At 37.4% G+C, this 20650-nt stretch overlaps 1 protein-coding gene across 4 annotated transcripts in view; it reads left to right on the forward strand.

Annotated features, from left to right (window-relative positions):
• BANK1 (B cell scaffold protein with ankyrin repeats 1) overlaps positions 1-20650 on the forward strand; it is a 134994-nt gene that overhangs the window by 49337 nt on the left and 65007 nt on the right. For all 4 annotated transcript variants that reach the window (XM_065634136.1, XM_065634135.1, XM_065634139.1 and 1 more), the window contains exon 8: positions 5079-5275. In XM_065634136.1, the coding sequence (XP_065490208.1) occupies positions 5079-5275 (197 nt within the window). The remainder of the gene's footprint in view (positions 1-5078; positions 5276-20650) is intronic.

The raw sequence follows: 20650 nt of genomic DNA on the forward strand, positions 1-20650 counted from the left end.
GGTGGAGGTGCAAGGTGATGAGTCAGGGACCTCCTAATCCCAGCTGGTGGACTACATAACTAAAGGAAAAACAGCGCACATCTCTTTTGCTTGAACCTGAAGACACCCTTATGGTCCAAAAGTGTTGTGATAGTTAAATGAAATGGAATCTCAAAGCCTAGGACCAATAGGCAAAGATGTGTACCAGCTTTCCCCACAGGCTTCTGGTGTTTGTGTGACTCCCTCCACACCATGTGATACATATGAACCATCTGTGAGACTGGCTGGTACAATTTGATGTCTGAAACTGTTCATGGCTGACTGGAATGCAGGAACAGCAGTTGTTGTGGCTCTAAGCCGTATCCTCCTACACTGTTCGTTGCTGAATCTTTAACTCTGCAGCAGCAACTGGATCAGTCTCATGTCTAGTGTTGATTCCTCAAGGGGAACAGGGAAAAAAGTCTGAACAGAGTTTTCTCTGCTTCTAATCCCAAACTTGTTGGTACCCAGTCTAGGCTGGAAATAGAACATTATCATGCCCAAAAGAAAGCAGCCAAAGTCCAGAGTAAGGTGCTGGGGATAGTATGATGTGGTTCAACAATGTCTGAATTCCTTAAACAGTCTCCCCAGGTGGTCTCATGAGTTAGAAGCCAGTGTTTCTTGTCAACGGAGTTTTTGGTTATTCACTTAGCTGAGGAGAGCAGGATGGTGGGTTTTGTTATCTGTGATCACCAGCTCATGGTAGTGGGACTTGTGTGACTGGAGTCTGCTATTTTCAGACAGTTTTTTGCTCTTAATGCATCTCTACAATAGGAAGCCCGAGAAGCCGTGTGTGTGCTCATCTGATGTGCTTTTTTTTCCTAGAAAGTGTCCAAGTAACCACCCTACTGTGTGAGGCCTGTGTAGTTCAGATTTCTTTGCATGACAAAATAAGTCTTTGGGTTCTGCTCATTTTAAGCTGAGTGGAAGCATCAGGAAGTTCAGTAATGTCTGAAGGGAAGGACTTGCAACTTTTGAAGTTGGCTGTATATTGTGTGTTATGATCACGTCCACAAGCTAACAGTGATACTGTGTATTATGTTGCTTGGCCTGGCAAAAATCCAGTGTTTTGTTAATACTATATTTTGCTAAATCTTTGGTGGGAAGAAGAGTGTGTTCATAGTTACGTTACTGAAAAGGAACTATGTTTAATTTCATGGAAGGCTCGTGGCTAAATATCTAGTCATAGAAAGTGCAAACTATATAATTAGCAATACAGAATATTTCAAGCAGCCCATTTTACTCTGTATTACTTGTAATACAAGTGTACCAATAATGGTAGAAGTTAATATACTTGTTACAGTAGACCAATAATGGTATGTGGTGATGGGTTTTTTTGTTTTCCCAGAGCTTTAAATTCCTGATAAAATTGCCATTATGCCATCATTTTTTATTACTAAAAGGCTTTCAATGCACGGGTCAGTTATTCGTTTATTTATAGATAATAAACCCATGTTTATTATAGAAATGGATTTCACTGTAGTATTTAAATTTCTCTCTAACAATAGATATTGAAGAGAGAGCTCTTGAATGAAATTAAGAGATAGGTCACAGTAATTTTGTAATCCTGATGCAACTTATGTTATTTGTCCTTATGGACTTTGGGGTCTTTTGGTGACGCTCTTGTCTGTCGCAGCTGTTTTAAGCAGGGCTAGAAATTCATACTGTGAAAAGTCATTTGAATTACTCTGTGAACAGAACTTTCCCTTTTGAAGTGGATGTCATGAAAAGATAGAAAAGATGAAATAATGTATAATGATTGTCAGTAGACTTATGTCTCAAGCAAGATTTGAATCCTGGAATTAAGACTTCAATAATTAAGTTCAGTGTTTAGATTTAATACACTCCCAATAAAATAATGCAGTTCTTGTAGCTTCTCTGTTCAGAGATGTAATAATGAAGCTAGTGCTGATGCGCGTTTAAGATTAACCTTTTTGGAAATTGCCTTTCAATCTACGATCTCATGGGATCTCGTACAAAAAGAAAATCCCTCCGCTATTGAATAAAACCAGTGCTGATTGTATCCGCATATATATATGGAATTTCTTTGCACTAATTTGCTGACTGACAGGTTGTTATGTAGCAATAGCACCATTCTCAATGGCTTCTTCAGCTATAGCTGTAACTTTAACCAATATTTTGAGGCTGTATGTTTTTATAACAAAGCTCATGTAGCCCAAATAGTTATGAAAGCGCATAGGTCAGATTTATCTGAAGACTCATTCTCCAAATAAGAAACAAATGGAACTATTTCTGTCTCCTGTTCTTGGTGGAAGTGCTTTAATATCCTTTATTTGGTGTTAAAAACATTTGTTTCACTTATGTCTTTTTTGAGTATTACGTAAAAAATCTTGCTATCAGTGCTGCTGTTAAAGTTTTTGTACCTGAAGACAGCCCTTTTTTCTGCTTACGGTAAGGAATAATATTTTTTTTTAAAGTTTGTCTTGGGGAACTGATTTATAGATTTTTTTTTTTTTTTTTTTTAACCATCCTCCACGGCTGGCTGAGGTATTTAATTTGTTAATGATGTAGTCTCCTGTAATGTTCAAAGTAAGTGAGTGTCGCAATCTGCTTGAATATCAAACTTAGTTTAGGAGGTGTTGAGTGGTGACCCAAAAAAACACCTCAACTGTGGCAGAGCTGAAGGGATTTTGGAGTTGGTTCCAGGATACCTCTGGTTTGTGTAAGTTTGAAAACTCAGATATAAGCCTAGAACAGCCTTCTGAATACCGCTGACTCTTTATATTGATGAAGAAATCACAGCATCCAGACCACTGGTAATATAGAGTTGCTTTCCCTTTTGGATTGTAACCAATTGTTTCAGGTTTTGTTAGCATGGAGTGGAAATTCTTTCAGAGCAAGTTATTAATAGTTTATCAAGGCTCTTTTTACTGACTATATTTGACCTTTTAGAGTCTGCTAACAGGATGCAGACTATTGATTAGAGTTTTTGTAATTTACTCTTTTTTAAAAAATTACCGCTCAATGCCTATTTAGTTGCTGGACATCTCAAAAAATAGCAAAAGACAAAAGCTTAAGAAATGCAATTTGATGATTTGTGGATGTTTTTTGAAATATTAGCTTGAGCTTGGACATTTATTTAAGAGAAAAAGAAAACTGGGAGAAACTGTGGATATTCCCAGGCTGTGGTCCTAGTTGGGAGGACACGTGCAAAGACACTGTCCAGAGTTGAAGGAATCATAATGTTATAGCAAAAATGGGCAGGTTGAGCACAAAGAAATTACCATGACTAACTAGTATTCATTAAGAGCTCTGAAGAAATTTGTAAGTAAAATAATAGTGTGCAATTTTTCAGTTGTGTGGTACTGGAAGGTGTAATTGTGATGCCAGAACCCAGTTTCTCTGGAGACTTTGAGAACTAGAAGTGGGTTAATGTGTTGTCTCTACCAGACAAATTAATAAAAACTGTAAAATAAATTTTCTGTATTGCGAAGTCTTGCTTTATAGATTTCTTGTAGTTTTTTTTCTAAGAGTCAGCAAACCTGGTCAAGTCGGTAATTGACTGGGCATGGATGAATAACTGGCTAAAACCAGGAGGCAGACAGTTGGAAAAAACTTATGCTGGTGATACAAAGTATTCAGGGTAGTAAGGTGGAGGGCTAATTGGGAAAAAATGAAAGGCCTTGTGAGATTTAGTAATTATGCAGTAAAATGTCAGCTGATATTCCTTGTAGGTAAAAATGAAGTGATGCAAGTGGAAAAAGCAGTCCTGTGTTGTCATAAAAAATAAGAGGTTTTGAGCAGGCTATTAGCACTGAGGAATAAGATCACCCAGTTCCATGATAACATCAACTTGTTGCTAGGCAGCAGATCAAAAAGCAAATGAAATACTAGGAATTATTAGAAAAAGAATAGAGAACAAAACAGGACATAATTATGACAACGCATAAATTACATGGCTCACCCACAAAATGAGTATCATGTGCAGCTCTTCTCCTGTCACCTGAAAATAGTTACATTAAAGCTGGAAGAGGTTCAGAAAAGAGCAGTGGGGGTGATGGCGTTGATTCTCTGTAAGGTACGATTAAGTAGACTGGAACCCTTCAAGAAAGAAGGTCTGGGAATGACTAAATCACTAGAAGTGCAGAGAGGGCAGACAGGGATGGCGAATAAGATGAATTAGGGGCTATCAATTGGACCTCGCAGGAGCCAGGTTCAAAACAAACTGGAGAAAGCACTTCTTCTGCAGTGGGTAGTAAAGACATCCCCAAAAGACCCTGAGGGTGCAAGAATTTGATGGTGCCTGGGGAAAAGAGATACACTGCATGCTGATATATAGACAACTCGTTGTGCAACAAACCACAAGTGATTAGAAGGTAGGGTATGAAGACAGAGGGAAGTATTGTTTATGCTTGATCTTCTTGTTTTTTGTTGTTACGTGTAACTTATGGAGTTAGAATACAGAACTATGCTGAAATGATAAACTGACTTCAGTTTAGCTTTGTCCCAGTCCTCTAAGGTGAAAAGTAAAGTCTGTGATAAAAATTAATATCATACAATTTCAGATAAATCCTAAAAAAATTATCTGATACATTTATCTTTAAATTATCTGATTTTTTCATTACAGGGATAAGCAAATTTTTGCATGTCTCTCGTAGTCATGTGAATTTTCAGAAAAGTCTTTTAATAAGAAAACATAGCACTGTAATCCTAGAAAAATGTCCCATTCAAATGTCTCAATTTAAAAATATTCCTAGAGCATTAAATAATATACACCTAAACAAAAGCATGTTTTAGCTGTAGAATTTTCTTTCCCTTGCAAGAAAATTTATTCCTCAATAGAACTAAAGTGCTTTAAAATCGCTCTGTCAGAGAAAATGAGATTTCTCAGTTATGCTAAAGGCTCCTTTATTGACATACGTATGTGAATTGTAAAACAGTTAGTTGGAGGAATTGTTCTTTGGATGCCAGTTCTGTATTGGGAGTTTGATTATTGTGATTCCATAGCACTAATATTCAAAGGACTTCTGTAAAAGGAGCTGGAAGGTGTTCTATAAAAGCAAACCCGTTCTTTATGAAATCTTTGTTTCCATATACAGATAGTCATTTGGAAGAATTTCCTACTCTCCTTCACTGTGCAGCCAGATTTGGATTAAAGAACCTTGCAACATTTCTGCTCAGTTGTCCTGAGGCCACACGGGCTTGCAAAATAACAAACAAGTATGGAGATGATCCAGCAAGTATCGCTGAGAAGCACGGACACAGGGAACTAAGAAAATTAATCACAGAATTGTCAGTAAGTCCATATGCTTTTTCATATGTTGCTTATAACCAGGGGACTGTGATGTTGCACTACTGAGATCTTGTAGTGTCTCCTCTCATAAAGCCTAATATCTCGGAGTTTTTCTGTCTGAAAATATTATACTCCCACTGTCTCAGAAAGAGGGGTCAAAATGGGGTACATCCACTTTTTGTGCACTGTCATAATAGACATCGGAGTTTTTCAGCACCCAAACAGTTGTTGTATTGTCGGTAGTCTAGGTCAACCATCTACAGTAGGAGATAAAGACTTATTTAAAAGTCAATTTAAAAGTGACTCAGAACTCTTATCATTGCCACACTTCAGCATTCAACAAAGATTTTACACTAGTGTTGTAGAAACTCACCCCCCTGTACTTCAGATGTGTCTTTGCTGTGCACCGCACATGGGACTGGAGGCTTCAGAAAATGAGTAATTTTATTTTTATCCTTAGAAATACATTCATACTCAACCTCGTGTTATAGTTTGGGGCCTCTCTGAGAGGCTGCTTAAGCATGCATGGTACAGGCAGACTACAGCTGAGATGTGTTGAGAGGGCACATTGCACTTCTGTAGTCTTTTTTACATTTTGGTGGACTTCCTCAGTCACAAAACACAGCATTTGTGAGGGTGATGCGTTTCACTTTAAAAAGCGTTCAAAGTATGTGCATACCTCTGATTAGTTTTTCTTTTTTAGCGGGACTACTAATTGTCCTAAAAGTCTCAATATAAAATTCAGTCTAAAACATGGATTGATGATGGTAACTCTGAATTTACACAATGCAACTTTTCATTAAAACAATTCCTTAATGGTACATATCTGCTATTGTTTGCATGTAAACAGTTAACAATAGTTATTCTCTGCTCATGATCACCGCTCTCCCAAGTTTGAATACTTAGACCAGCACTGCAGTAAAAACAACTCTGCTACCATCATAAGCATGGGTAGGACACACAGTTATACTATGTATTTTCAGTTGATTCAAGTGGTGTGGCTTGCTAATGCCACAAAAGTAGAAACTGGAGCATGCTTCAAGTCTGCCAAATGTGTAATATGGTATTTTAGAAATTCTAGCTCCAGCTGCTGGAAGAAAAATGGCTTATTTGTGTCCCCTGTAATAGTGCACTTAAGAACAAAAACACTTACTGTACTTTTGTAATTGACGGGAATGTGGAAAAGAAATATTTGCATGGCTCTAAGCCAAGCAGAATTTAGTTTAGCGACATTCCAGGAACTTCCCGTGACAGCTGGAGTATTGAAATTGCTTATTATTACAATAGAAGTACTTCTGTACTTGGCATACCTCTCACTGTTTTAAAATCGTTGCATGTGTTTTGCCATTTACTTAAGGAATAGCCTCAAAATGTACACAGTAATTCATCACTTCTATCTTTGAAGAGCCAATAGGGTTCCAGGAAAATGAGTGTATTAACATATGTGTTCAAGTCATCTGCAATCCTGGAAAGTGTCTGTTTGCCTTTGTGTTGGACAGTCCTTAGGGGAGTAAGAATTCCCTGTTGGGTAGAGAGAGAAAGAGAGAGAGCAGCAAAACAAGTGGCAACACCGTAGCTGTATGAGTGGCAGAGTGGGAAGAGATTTTTCTCCTTTATGTACCAGTGTTCTATGCAGGGTCATTAAATGCTAAAACATCACACCCTTTAAGAACTTGTATTAATGTGTGCTTGCACAAGGGGTAGAGTCTGCCTTCTCTGTCAGAAATTCTGCATTTCAAACGCTCCTTGAAAGTGTCTCCTTTATGCTGAGGGAACACTGCAAGACTTGATCCATTTGTAATAAAGGTACTAAAATGATGGAGCTGTCCCTAAAGGAGTCTTTAATGGGGTTTATGATAAAGCTCAGTTTCAAATGTACCAGCAGTTTATTAAGCAAGTCGTATTTTTCTTGCATTTTAGCACAAAGCCACCTGAATGGACATTCATTTCCAGTTTCTACATGTTTCATTATAGTTTAGCTGAAGTAATTCCCTCTTCTGTAGCATAACAGAGGGATATCACTTAACATTCTGCGATAATATCCAGAATTGTTGCTTTGTCTTGTGCTTTTATTCCTCCATAGAACCAACTACTTGAGTATTTTCCACAATTGCTTTTAGGTTGAATTACTTAAATCAGATGTGTGAATTTAGAACTTGTAGGAGACATTCAGTAGGAATCCTGGTGGGAATCCTTGGATCTGAACAGGGGAAACGATGAATTTAGTTGACTCAGCTGATGATTCAAACACTGGTAAGAAAGGCTGAAGTGCTTTTGCTTTCCATTAGCCATGGGCTTGAAACATATCTGCGGTCAGTTCTTACAGTACCTGTGATAGGTAGTACCTTGTTAAGCCTCAGTAGTTTGCTCAGATATTGGCGCCCTATTTCAGATGTTTGTCTTTTGCATATTTTCTGTCCCTGAAAGCCGCTTTGACACCAACTTGTTGTTCTTGCCGCCAACTATGGTTTTCTAAGCCTATGTAAAAGTTCCGCCTCCAGAAAACAAAGAAATCACTTAAATGAGGTTCTTATACAGCACACAAAGGAAGACTTTAAAAAATAGATGAGAGAGAATTTCTAAGCATTAAGTGACTAATGAGGGAGTATGTTCAATTTGTGACCCAACCGTTTAAAATTTGAGGTCACACTGACAGCCATTTTAGGCATTTATGCTTGGGTATGGGCAGAATTCTTTGTTCCAGCACTTCGGGTTGCTAATTTCTCCCCTGCTTTACTAAGAACTGTGCTGCTGAATGTGTTGTAGTCAGGAAGATTGCTGTATACTGCTTATTGTATACATCACAGTTTCGAAGAAAAATACAATTCAGAAAGTGTTTTATTGGTTGTTTAATGCAAATAATTTCTGATTGTTGGCTTTGGCCTTTAAAGCAGATTTCTAGGGGTGACATAAATGTTATTTAAATATAAAAATTGAAACAGTCATTTATTGTTGCCACCACACAGTCAAGACAGCGCAAATTCATTTTTATCTTTAAAATACCTTCTAGCATTACAGAATTGGTTGCCTGAAATCTAAGGCAGAAAAAGCAGGTTAATTGAACTTTTTTAACCTGCGCAAAATCTGTGGCCAGGCCTGTAACAACCCATGGCACAGCAGTGATCTAATGGAAGAATCTTCTTCCTCTGCCACCAGCAAAACTCTGTCTAGATTTCTTGGTCAACATAATTTTCTGCCTGCTTAAGGCATCCCTTAAGCAGCTATTGAAAATACAATAGGTATTTAATTCTGTACACATTGGTGAAGTCCTTTAGAATTGCACAGATTGTGACAATGCCCTGCACAGGCCTTTCACGAGAAGTTAGTTGGGTTTTTTGTTTTTTCTTCCAGAAGAGAGAGTTACATTAATTCCTTTCTAGCTCTGTTGAGGTACATCCTGCAAAGTCTAGATCCTTAGTTACCGCATTCACTACTGTTATTAATAGCAGTTCTCTCAGTAGCAGAGAGAAACAATCATACAGGTGGTCATAATTTTCACTCAGTGCCTGTTTTATGGAAGATATATGTTTCAGATAAGTTGCAGGTGGGGGAAGAAATTTTTGTTTCAGAATGCCAAACTATATTTTTGAAAAACTTGAAGGGTGGTCAGGGACGTAGGTTGGCAAGTAATTCATCATAGTGTACCTCTCCTCTCTGTGTTATTTTGAAGAGAATGGTGGAACCAGAATACAGAATTTCTTCAAGTATCTTCAACTTGGTGAAATATAAAGAAAATCTACAAAAACAGTGTATTGTGGAATTGAGGGTACTTTTTTCCTTAGTTGTTTTACGCAAAAGGAATCTTACCTGGCTTTGTAGCTACTATTGCCAAATGACAATACATCTTTAGGCAGCAGGAATCCCTTTAACAAGGATATTCATGGTTTGCTAGGGAGTTCTAGAAGCTCATCAGGAATCAGCTTTTTTGAAAACAGAAGTATTATTCTTACATTTAGATTTAGCTTTGTGTTTCTCTGAAAGGCTATATGATATGGCAGAGCTCCTCGGCATGAAACTATTATATTTTTAAATCTGGTTGCAATATCTGCCTGAGCTATTAATTTTCTGCTGGGGAAAGACACTTATAGAAAGATAAAGTGGATATATATTAAAGAATATTAAATGAAATTAATGTGATTGCTATCAATATTTGTTTAATTACTTCAAATGCTAGTGTAGTATTGCACTGGCCCATAGCTCATTACTTTCAAATCACTGGAAGAGTATGTGAAAGAGAAGAGGATTAGTGTCATTTCTGAAATTTGTGCTAATCCACTAGTGATTCCACAATGAAACCTGCTGAGATTTTATTCTTGACACAATATTTTAATGTTCAGAAATGTTGGTTACATGCATCCTTTAGTAGACTGGAAGTTATTTAGCTGAAATGAATACGTAAATGTACTCTTTAATACTTTTTTAGTGACTGGATAGTCACAAATGAAATTTTTAATCTTCTCGAGGAATTGGAGTGAAGTCCTGTGAGCTTCTGCCAGCTGATATGCTGATCTTATCCTATGATTTCAATCAGATGTTTGTTCACTGGGTTCTCGTTCTTTTCCAAAGTTGCTTGTGGAGAGGCTTCTCATCATAAGTGCTTGGTGTCTTATGTTTAAGATTTGGTTTGGGGAGTTTATTTTTACTTTTACTGGCTGACAAAGTTTCTCTCTCCTCTTTTTTGCATGTTCTCAGAGGGACATGGTCCCTATAATAATAACTTGCTGGCATATACTGCCTTTTGAGGTCAGACAACATTTTAGTGAAGAGATAAGGTACAAGACTGAGCATGGAAAAGCTTGACTTTGAGGAGAAAAGGCTAGATTTATCTTTTTTTTTTAAATTAGTCACTACACTAAACACATTTTTAAAGTTTCCATAGTGACTTTTCTTCAGGCTAGAACCTTACACCTTAACTGTGATTGAATCTTTTGCCATAACTATGCAATTGAGTACAAACTTCTTGCAAAAAGAATGATAAATGAAACTGCAGATTTGGAAACCTTCTGTATGAGATGCCTATTGAAATTTGTGTGTAATTTAAAATGAACTAGGATGGTTTTTCCAAAGAGTTGTCTGGTATTTTGTCTTATCTTTTACTATTCTGTAAGTATAGCAGTGACGCAGTGGAAGTCATGTATTTGCAATTCACCATTTTAAAAAGCCTTAAAATTTTTTAAGGGAAACTCAAATACTAATGGAATTTCAGGCAAAATCCTGTGAGTTAGAAGCAGGGAAAATGAAAAAGGGTTCTGTGATGATACCTTTGCTCTTTAAATGTATTTAGGATTGTAAAACCAAGGGATTTCCAGAGGTGATCCTGATTGTTTTGTGGTAGGGCAACATCAGCAAAGTTAGCTAAGGGACTTCTTGGAAAGGTGGGATGAGGAGTGGCCAGTTTTTCAGAAGTGGTATTTAGGGTGAAAAAAACCCCATCCATATTGATCATCTGCATTAGGCTCCAAATTTGTTTGAACACATGAGAAACATTTGGCTGTTTATGTGCAAATGCAAAACTTTACAGAAGTGAGAGAAAATAAAAGTGACTATGTTACATTGTAGAAGTCAATGACATACCTATGCCACATCTGGCCTCTGCATCTTTAAGGTGTAGAAATAAGTATGTTCAGGTAGTTGAAGACTCTGCACTAGCTGTTAGAAGGTACATGGTAAAGATATGTAGAATAACGACTGTTTTCGAAGTAAATGAGCTGCTTCTGCTTAATGTCTTTCATGGTAAGTGAACAAACAAATACAGCATGAAATACTGTTCTGCAGAAGATGTAATTTCTCTGTTCAGCTAGTTAAGATACCACTGAAGCTAGGAAAATATAAAGGATTAAACAGGCTAGAGATTTTTGTGGATGTTGAGAACTGTTAGACACTATGTAGTGTGTGTTTCCATCATGAGGGCATGAATCCTTTACCCAAGTTACAAACCAGTTGCATAAGCTTAAGGACGAATTTACCCAGGGAGAAGCTACCCCATAGTTGTCCATTAAAACAATTGTTCCTTGCAGTTGTTCCAATAACTCTGTTATTAGGCGAGAAGGCTGCCTTTTTATTTCTTCCTCCTCAAATACAGACATCTCAGAAGCCCTTACAATGCAAAGGAAAAGGTGAAATGATCTAAAATCATCTGCTAGCTCCATGTTTATTACAGAAGGAGAGATTGCTGGGGCATTCCAATGCAAAGTCTAGAAGCAAGTTTTGGGTCTTGTCTCTGTCATTTGAAGCAATTTAAAGGTATATGTATAACTGTCAAAAAGCAGGTTTACCTTGATATAGGGTATGCTCCCAGTGAGACTACCTGGAGTATGCCTTTTGGCTGCATGGAATCAAACCTCAATCCTATCTTAAAGTTGTTGAACACGAAGAAAGATAGCATATCGACAATGCCTTTCTCCAGCCCCTCAGAAGGGAGAAGACAGAAACAAACAAAAAGACCCAGAAAACCCACAAACAAAACCACACAAACAAAAAACCCACAGAGCAAAACTGTAATAAGGTTTTCAGCTTCCTGGGGGAAAATGAAGGAAAATTAGGAGGGGAAAGGAGCTGTTAAAGCTATTGAGATAAATGTAATCTGTGAGCCAAAACCACCTACCTTTTGACGGACATCATGAGGTCTGAAGAGAGCTTATTGCTCTCAAAGCCCTAAGAAAAACTAGGCAGAGGAGCAAGAACTAATGAGTAAAGTTAGGTAAGAGGCTTGCCGTGTCCTTAGCAATCTGAAGGTTCAGAGCTCTGCACAGATCTAATAGTGACTTACCTGACTTTCCTACAGCTGTAATTTATTGCTTAATTAGAAAAATTGTCTTTAGGCGCTACATCAATAGAATGACCATTAGGGAAAGGCATTACTCAAAGCTACCAAGCCCATTACATGGAAACTGCTTAAGAAAATCCATTTCTGACCTGCATAGTGTTAGTTCTGTTTAACAGCCATGCACAGTCTTAATTTATAACTCTGTCTGAGGACCCTGCACAGAAGGCTCACTCTTTATTTTGCCTTCTACTCTTCATGCCTCCACATATTGTTTTACAATAAATGATTCAGTATTTCATTGCCAGCACTATAGGGTGTCTAGCAATAATAACTTTTCTTCTGTTTGATGCGAACTTAAAAAAGGTGTCTGAGTTCCCCCACTCTACCAAACTCAGAAGAACATGCAGCAATTGACATCCATATGCTCACTTTAATGAAGAAAGCCTGTATGTTAATAGATTGCTTTATAAGATGTTTAATAACCATCACAATCACTATAATTGAAATTGTATCCTGTGTCTGTAACAGAAATGGGCAGCCTTACTGAATCCTATGAGCTCCATGCCAGGATCTTCACATGGCTGGCAGCAACAGCGTACCTGTGCCAGAGCTTTGGGAATTGTTCTCACCTAGAAGTTGTTAATGGTTCTGTGCAGCTCTTACCGTGAGTGTGAGGCATATAACTGGACCTTGGCAATCTCTGATGATGCCGATCTTATGAGCCACATTGGCTCAATTCTACTTGCTCCTGAGATTTCAGGTTATTTTGCTGCTCCTGTATGGCCTTCGGGTGACCTGGGAGCCATCCTTGAAATATTAGAGAACTGCTTAAGACCTGACACCTGTGGCCATCCGAATTCCAACTGAGTTGATCTGTTAGTAAATGGCACTTTCCGAGAGCCACGAGAATGAAAGTATGCAGGAAAGTCTCCTGCCATATGGAAAACACCAGCCAGTTCCCTTCAGGCTACCTAGGAAAACACAGAAATCAGTGTCAGTACCAGGCATGGAAGTAATATAGTAAGTGTGATTCCTAATTGGATGACATAATCAAACCTTCAAAGATCTTTCTTAATGAGATATATTTTTAAAATATGCTGCCAGTTGATAGGATGTACTGTGTTACATAAATGGGTTAAAGAATTGAACAAAAGTTTCCATGGAGACTTTATATGACTCCAAGGTGCTTTCCAAATTAATTAGTCTTGCGTTGCAAGGAAAAGAGGTTAAAGGTGACAAAAATCTAGTACTGGCATATAGATCTGCAGTCAATTCTGACCAGCTTGTTCTAGGGATACCTGTCATCATGGGCAAACATAATCATTGAAGTTCTAACTGTAAAAGCTAGTGATTTTTGTAGATTTCTTTGTTCCTTTCTTCAGAAAAGTTAAACAAGACAGACTTGGATGCAGGCCTGAGCTAATCATGCAGCTACAGGATAAGAAAAGCCTACCTCTGGAAAATAAAAAATAGATAACTTCAGAATTTTGAAGGCATTCGTGATCAAGCTCGCGAGTGAGAACTGTTCACCTCCTTTTTTTTTTTCCAGATTATTAATTAAATAATAGTGGGTTTTTTCTTTCGTGCATACTAAATGCACCCATGTAATGCAGAGAGAAACATATTTCTTACTAGTTTTTTAGTAAATAAAATGACAAAGGAGTAAGTGTGCATGTACAGTACATTGGGACTGCGTTGTGTTGCGGATCATGAAATGTGTTTAGTTAGAGCTTGGGCACTCAGTGAAAAGGCATCTGTCAGCCCCTTGACTGTGAGTCATTACTGAGAAACAAATAATGCACAGTGCCAGGAGCAAAACGCAGCACATTGTTCAGGCAGCACTTAACTAGGAGGGGTAGTTAAAAGACTTACTAGAGTTGAAAATCTCCAGAAAGGTGGTAAACAACTGGGTAGGGTTTTAACAGTGATTCACTCTGTGTCTGCAAGCAGTAGATGCCACCAAAGAGAGTAGATGGTAGAAGTGCATGGGCAGCGGCTTTTTTAAGCAACCTTGGAAAAATGCAGAGATGGTGGGCTACTGCTGAACAAAAACATGCATTCCACACAACAGAAATAACATACCTAGAGCATAAATGAAGAAAACCATACCTTCATAAGAGCCGAAGTTTTAACTCTCTACCACAGTAGAGGTGAAAAAAGTGAAGAGATTTGGAAAAGATGGTACAGGGATTTGCACTTCCTTGGAACTGAGAATTTGTTCTTGGGGAATTATTTCTAATCTGGCTTTTTCCACCAGCAACTGAAGATCACTGAGGGTGAAAATATACATTGGACAAGGTATGCTGATCGAAGTAGAGAAGCTAAAAATTATCACTAAAGTGTCTGGAGTTCTGAGATGCTGTGACTGTGAGCATCAAACTAAGTTACGAAGTGTGGCACCATGTTCTCATAAGCATATGGTCAAAATTTGGTACTTGTGGCTTCTGTAACATGCCCACTAGCAAAAATAAATGCCATTATACCAAGCAAATGAGGAGGATCTAGCAGCATTCCAAGAATTTTGAAAGATTAATATCCTTTTGAAAAGCTTGTGTTAAATGAACCATAAATGACTTTGTCGTTGCCCAAGAAGTCCATGAGGATGCTGGGGAAGTCCAGCTATGGATTTGTGGACTGAACACCATAGGTGACAGGCTGGTTATAAATGAAAAATTAAAAAATATGTATTGGATTTGGAGAAAGTGAACTTTGTAATCTGCTGCAAAAAGGGCTATGGAGGGTTTGTGGATGGTAATGATGGCAATAGCACAAAGCAACAAAGTTTGCATATTCCAAATTATTACTGCAATAAGAACATCTGCTATATAGGTGGGATTTATTCTTTTTTTTACAGGGTGAGACTGGAAATTTTTATACTGATTTGAGTCAGTGCATCATAAGGGATACAAAAGACTACAAATGCATTTAAGAACAGAAAAATCTATGGCAAGGGTGGTGGAGACATTTTATACTTGCATTGAATGAACAATATGATTGGAGACACAGTTAGGAAATTTCATAGATGTCAAAACTATAGGCCAGGTCAAGTGAAAGAATTCATTGTTTATAGTTTATGAAGAACTGACTCCCTAGAGAAAAGTAGACACAGCTTTGTTTTGATTGCCAGGGATGGGGGAATTGTGCATTCTATACTTCTATTTTCCCAAAGAGAGCTTCAAAAGATCTTTCAATACTTTCATAGCAACTGTAGATAAACTAGTGCCTGAATATCTCAAATCTTGGTTTTGCTGGATAACACTATACTTCACCTAAAAATATATGAGATTTGATTGTATTTGAAATTAGATACAGGTTTAAAAACTTGAGTGCTGCTGTTCATTATTTTCGTTCTTAAAAAGCTAGTGAAAAATGGTATTAAAAAGTAGCTATATGCTAACAGGTTGTAGAATTCTATTTTAATCTACGTTAAATCCTGTAAATTGGCAGAATAGTGCAAATGGATCATGGATTATCATCTGTAACCAAACACGTTGTGCTCTTGGGAGCAGAGGACAGTTGCTGTGTGAAGGGCAACAGAGAACAGGCAGAACCCAACGTGAATTTGTGGTCTAGCAGCTCTCTATACGAGACTATTTAGAGTGGTCTCAGTGATTGTGGATTTCAATGTTTTCACAAAAAATAGTGGACTGTTTTGCAGACTAACAGGAGATTACCATAAAAAGTTGAGGCATCAGAACTGCAGGATATTACCCATCCAGAAGAAAGAAATGGGTTTTTGCCACCTGACAGCAGTGATGTTGACATATTTTACAAGAATTGGAAATCTACCCACATTTACAAGGAATCACGTGGAGTATATGAATGCTACTAGTTTGTTTAGTTAAATTGATTGTAAGAATTTTAATTGCCAAGAACATTGGCTTCATGATGCTTATTTCAAATATTTTCGCTGATATTTTGTGAGATTTGAATTCATCATAGCCTCAGTAAGTTTGTGAGTCATTTTTGATATTCAGAATTGTAATTTGACCTTTCTTTTGGATTTCTCCAGTTACAGATATTTCCATTTCTAATACTTAATAGCTGGGAAATTTTATTGTGTTCATTATAATTTGGTTAGCAGTGAAAGGTTAATTGAATACTGTTAGTTTGGTTAGATAATAGCTCTAGATTAATTTGCAGGTTTTTCTGATTGGAGGAAATTTTGTGTTAGATTGGTACACGAATTATTATAATGGTCTTACAACTGTTATGGATTCTGTTGGTACTACACCAAGCTCATAACATGCTGGTGTGTAAGATAGGAATGTGGTTAAGAATGGTTCCTGAGTGATTTGGGGAGAAAATGCTTCCATGGTTACTGAATTCTTCAATTTGTGGTCTCAGCCTTGAGAGGAAAGGTATATGAACATCTCTCTATGTAAATCAGTGTCAATAGTGCAATTTAACAAAATTAGGTTTGGCTCATAACATTTGCAGTTCTATGTTTTTAGTGAAACCTTTTGTTATTTTCAAGATCTTGATTATATCCTTCAAGTGTTGCTTTAAATGTAATATTCATGTATCAGTGTATCTCGTATGTAAAAGTACATGGTGATCTTTTCTAGAGCTCAGACACACAAAACAGCATGCATTAAAATTTGATATTATGAATAACAACTAAAATCATCTCATGTTACAAAAATCTGCCAGTATTTGTCATCCTATATATCAATTGTTAATTACCAAACTGTATGCTAAATTTTTGTCTCACGTTGCACGTGTTTTAAGCATTACATGCTCAGGGTATGCTAACTTTTTTCAAGAGTTAAAGTGTGAAGTTTATTTGGTAAACACTCATATTACACAGGTTAGACAGCCTCTGTTCCCATCACCTTGGATGATCTGCAAAAATGACTAGAGATCTAAGTTCAGAAGTCCTGACAAAATAACTTTATCCTGACCCATTAAGCTCATTCTACATCTGGATACAGAAGAGAGATAGAGGCAAAGGGTTTGAATCACGGCCTTTACATGTGTTATTCCACATTTTAGCTATGTAATGACCAAGAGGAATGAATGCCAGACCAGAGCCTATGAAGACATTTATATATAAGAAATGCACCTACAGAATGTCAGCCTTCCTGATATTTGCAAGCTTCTGAGTCCAGATGTGGCTTTTTGTTACTCCCATCACAGCTGATCTCTGAAACAGGCCAGAGCCATGTGGGTGTAACATGCCTGACCCAACAAAAACTCAAATTTGATTTGTGATTTTGATCTATTTCTAATTATAATCATATTTTTGATGTGGCGCTGATTAGGGATGAGGTCCACTTTCATTACAGGTTTTTCCCATTAACGCTAGGATTGTATTTTAACATCATAAGTAAGGAACTTTTTGTACCCGAAAAACAATACCAACAATACTCCAAATCATAATAGTGATGTGCAGCCTTTGAGTAGTGTTTGCAGAAACACAAAATGGTATGTCTTTTGTGATGGGGAATCCCCTTTCTCTTGACCAGGCTGTACATGATGCTTAGGTATTATTACTAAGTAAAGCTGGTTGCTCTGAGATGGAAGAAGCCTACATCTTATTCCTAGGGAAGCTTTAAGTTCTGGGAGAGGCCTTTAGTAAAATTCTTTCAACCAGGCTCTGTCTGGGCTTAGTGTTGCACTGTGCGTTGTACTCCAGCTCTTGTAGACTTATTCAGGCTTTGAGAATACTCAGCACATGGAGTATTAGGCCCTGAAGCAACATAGGTTCAGTGGATGCCGCTAGGCCTTCGGAAAGGAGAAAATGTCCTTCAGAATAGTTCTTCAGTCCTTCTTCAGGAAAAGCTGCTTTTCCTAGCCTTTTTATACAAAAGGGCTGAAATAAGTAAAAGGATGAAGTGGAAGCAAAGCAGTATTTAGGTGAGACTCCTTACATTATTTTAAAGCATTGGACTGTGTTGAGCAAAAAGCAGAACGTAGAGATGACTCTAATCTATGGCCTAAGCAGAAATCAACACAAGGAGAAGTCATCAGTGCAGAAATATAATACTTATTTTGTTTATGATTTCTAAGATAACAACCAGTTCTGCTTCACAGGAGTTACGTGTGATACATATATAAAATTTAGATTGGTAATCTGATGGTTTTATTTATTCTGTCTACCTCACACCAATATTTCTGATACTTTATCGTGAAGTTGCTAATACAGTAGAGGTGGATTTGTAGTCATCTACCTAATTCTTTACAGTTTTGGCAAGTGACAGTGCTACAACTTGCCCATTACATGAGCTTATGTCCTTTGGACTGAGTAGGTGATCCTGTCCCAGGAAACGCAGTAGATAAGGAATTGTACCCCCAGCTGAATATAAAGCTATGAAAGTTAACTCTGATTTTTTGTTAGACACGGTTGCTATTCTCATTGCAAACCATTTTTTAAATATCTATTCGGTTTATCAATTTATTCACAACTACTGCATTTTTAATGAATTTGTTCCATAGTTCCAAGCCCTTTATAAACGTGTCATAGTTTAGGTGCTTTCACTGTCATTTCTTCTTTGTCAGTTCTTACCTCAGTCAAAATTATGTTTTTTTTCTATTGATCATAGAAGTGCAACACCACTTAAGAAAAGGATGAATGCCATTGGGGCTGTCAAGTTTTATTTTCTACACAGAAATAACAGGGAGAGTGTTTTCTAGGATTAGAGAAAGATCAGGGGAGTAGAAGTCTGGAAATGTTGTGTGTGCATGTAGGGTTTTTATGTATGTGAGCTTTTTGTTTATTGCTACCTAAATTATGTATGCTAATAAAATTATGGTGCTTGTATATGCTCTTGTATTAATTATGTATGACATGTGGATATGTTAAGAAGGTATAAAGCTATTTTAGTCTAGTGTTAATTTTCTCTGACCTACTACAGCACTGACTGATGGACTTGGAACATGATAGAGCTGTTGTTCAGCCTTGTGTGTTCTTATTCCACATAGAGAAATGTTTCATACCTTCCCATCAGAAAAGCCTCTTATTTTGAGGTGTGTGTCTCTGACCTCTCTCTCTTCACCATTGTAACTCCACTTATTGCCCCCAGTGGGATTCACAGTACATGTAAGTGATGATACCCTTGATCAGTACCCCTGAAATGCTTCTAGGTCTGGAAAAAAGGCAGCAAGTCTGCCCGTTTGAAATTATGCATTACCTCGCCCAATACTGCTTGTGTTGCTGATCAGCATACAATAAGAAGAAAAGTAGAAATAAGTGGAACAGTAGTTCAAGCATAGCTTGCCCTGATATTTTCAGTGATAGCAAGCCACAGTGATCTGCTACAAAACCAGCTATATTTTTTGTCTGTTTTCCATGCTTTGAGAAGTATAAGGTAGCCAGGCTTTTGATGTTCAGATCATGAACAGGGACTTGATAGTTTTTTGAACACAGGAAACTTGACCTAGGCAGTTATCTAGTTGGAGGGCAGTGCAGGTTAGAGCGTTACTTGTGAAGTGGAGGAGGAATTTGTCTGTATGACCCGTGCCATGTCTGTCTTTCTGTGGAGAGAAAAGCAGATAATGCTCTGAGAAAATAATGCAGTTAGCCTAGAAAAGAAGTAGGGCTCCTGAGGTTAATAGTGGTGGATGCAGAAAAGCATTTTGTAGCAGTTTTGTATGCCAGTGTGGGCAACTGGATCCATTCTCCAAGTGAATGAATGTGTTCTACATTAAAATGACTAGAAAGATTAACCAATTTCATAAAAAATGGAGACATGACTGCTAAATTTGGAATTTAAATTCAAGTTTACCTTGTTTTCCTGTTAATTCATGCAAAAAGTAGACTTTTTCCCAGAGATTTTTGTTCCTTGTTGAATACAGACTTACCCTTCTTTCACCATACTAGTCTTCTGAGTGAAATATGTTATTGTCTAGGTAATCAGTAGCTGTTCCACATACAGGCTTTGCCGTCAAACTTCTGTATCTCCAAATCCTGACTTAGCTGAATAAATGTGGTGTCCTCATCAAGTGATCTCAGGCACATTGTAGCTGGCAGTTCAAGGTGTTCCTGTGTGTGCACCCTGCATGTGTCCTTTAAAAAAAACTTGAGCACTTACATGGCAAAATAGAAAATTAATTTTAAGTGCTATAGATAAATCTGCAACATTAAAAACTGGCAGACAGGAAGACATTATTTGACAATCAGTATCTTTTTAAGTGCTTCCAAATCTTAGTCATGCTGTAAACCTAGTAGTAGACTCGATGAATACAGCTACAAATACTTATGTAAACCTCTGTTTGCAGATCAAATGTATTATAAAAAAATACATGTGAAGGTGGACTTGGAGAGATGGAAAGTTTCAAACTTCTATGTGGGAAGGACTTAAGAAGTAAAAGCTATTTTTACAGAAGTACAATTTATTTCGAAACTTAGGAAAAAACTAGATAAACTTTTGTGTAGTGTGTCTTGCCTGGTGTGATTTCTCTTTGTGCTTTTCCCTGCCACAAAGTCTGGGAACATTTAAGTGGGTTAAGGACCTATAGAATGAGATGCTGCTGTGTATTACCATGGTAGTTCGACAACATTTTATAGATTGATTGTGGTGTTGAAGTGTACAGGCACAAAATTCACGACCATGTTAAGGGAACAGACTAACTCCGGTGACAACAGATATGTTATCAATTTGTTTATATTT

The sequence above is a fragment of the Caloenas nicobarica genome, chromosome 4, assembly GCF_036013445.1.
Source record: "Caloenas nicobarica isolate bCalNic1 chromosome 4, bCalNic1.hap1, whole genome shotgun sequence".
Lineage (NCBI taxonomy): Eukaryota > Metazoa > Chordata > Aves > Columbiformes > Columbidae > Caloenas > Caloenas nicobarica.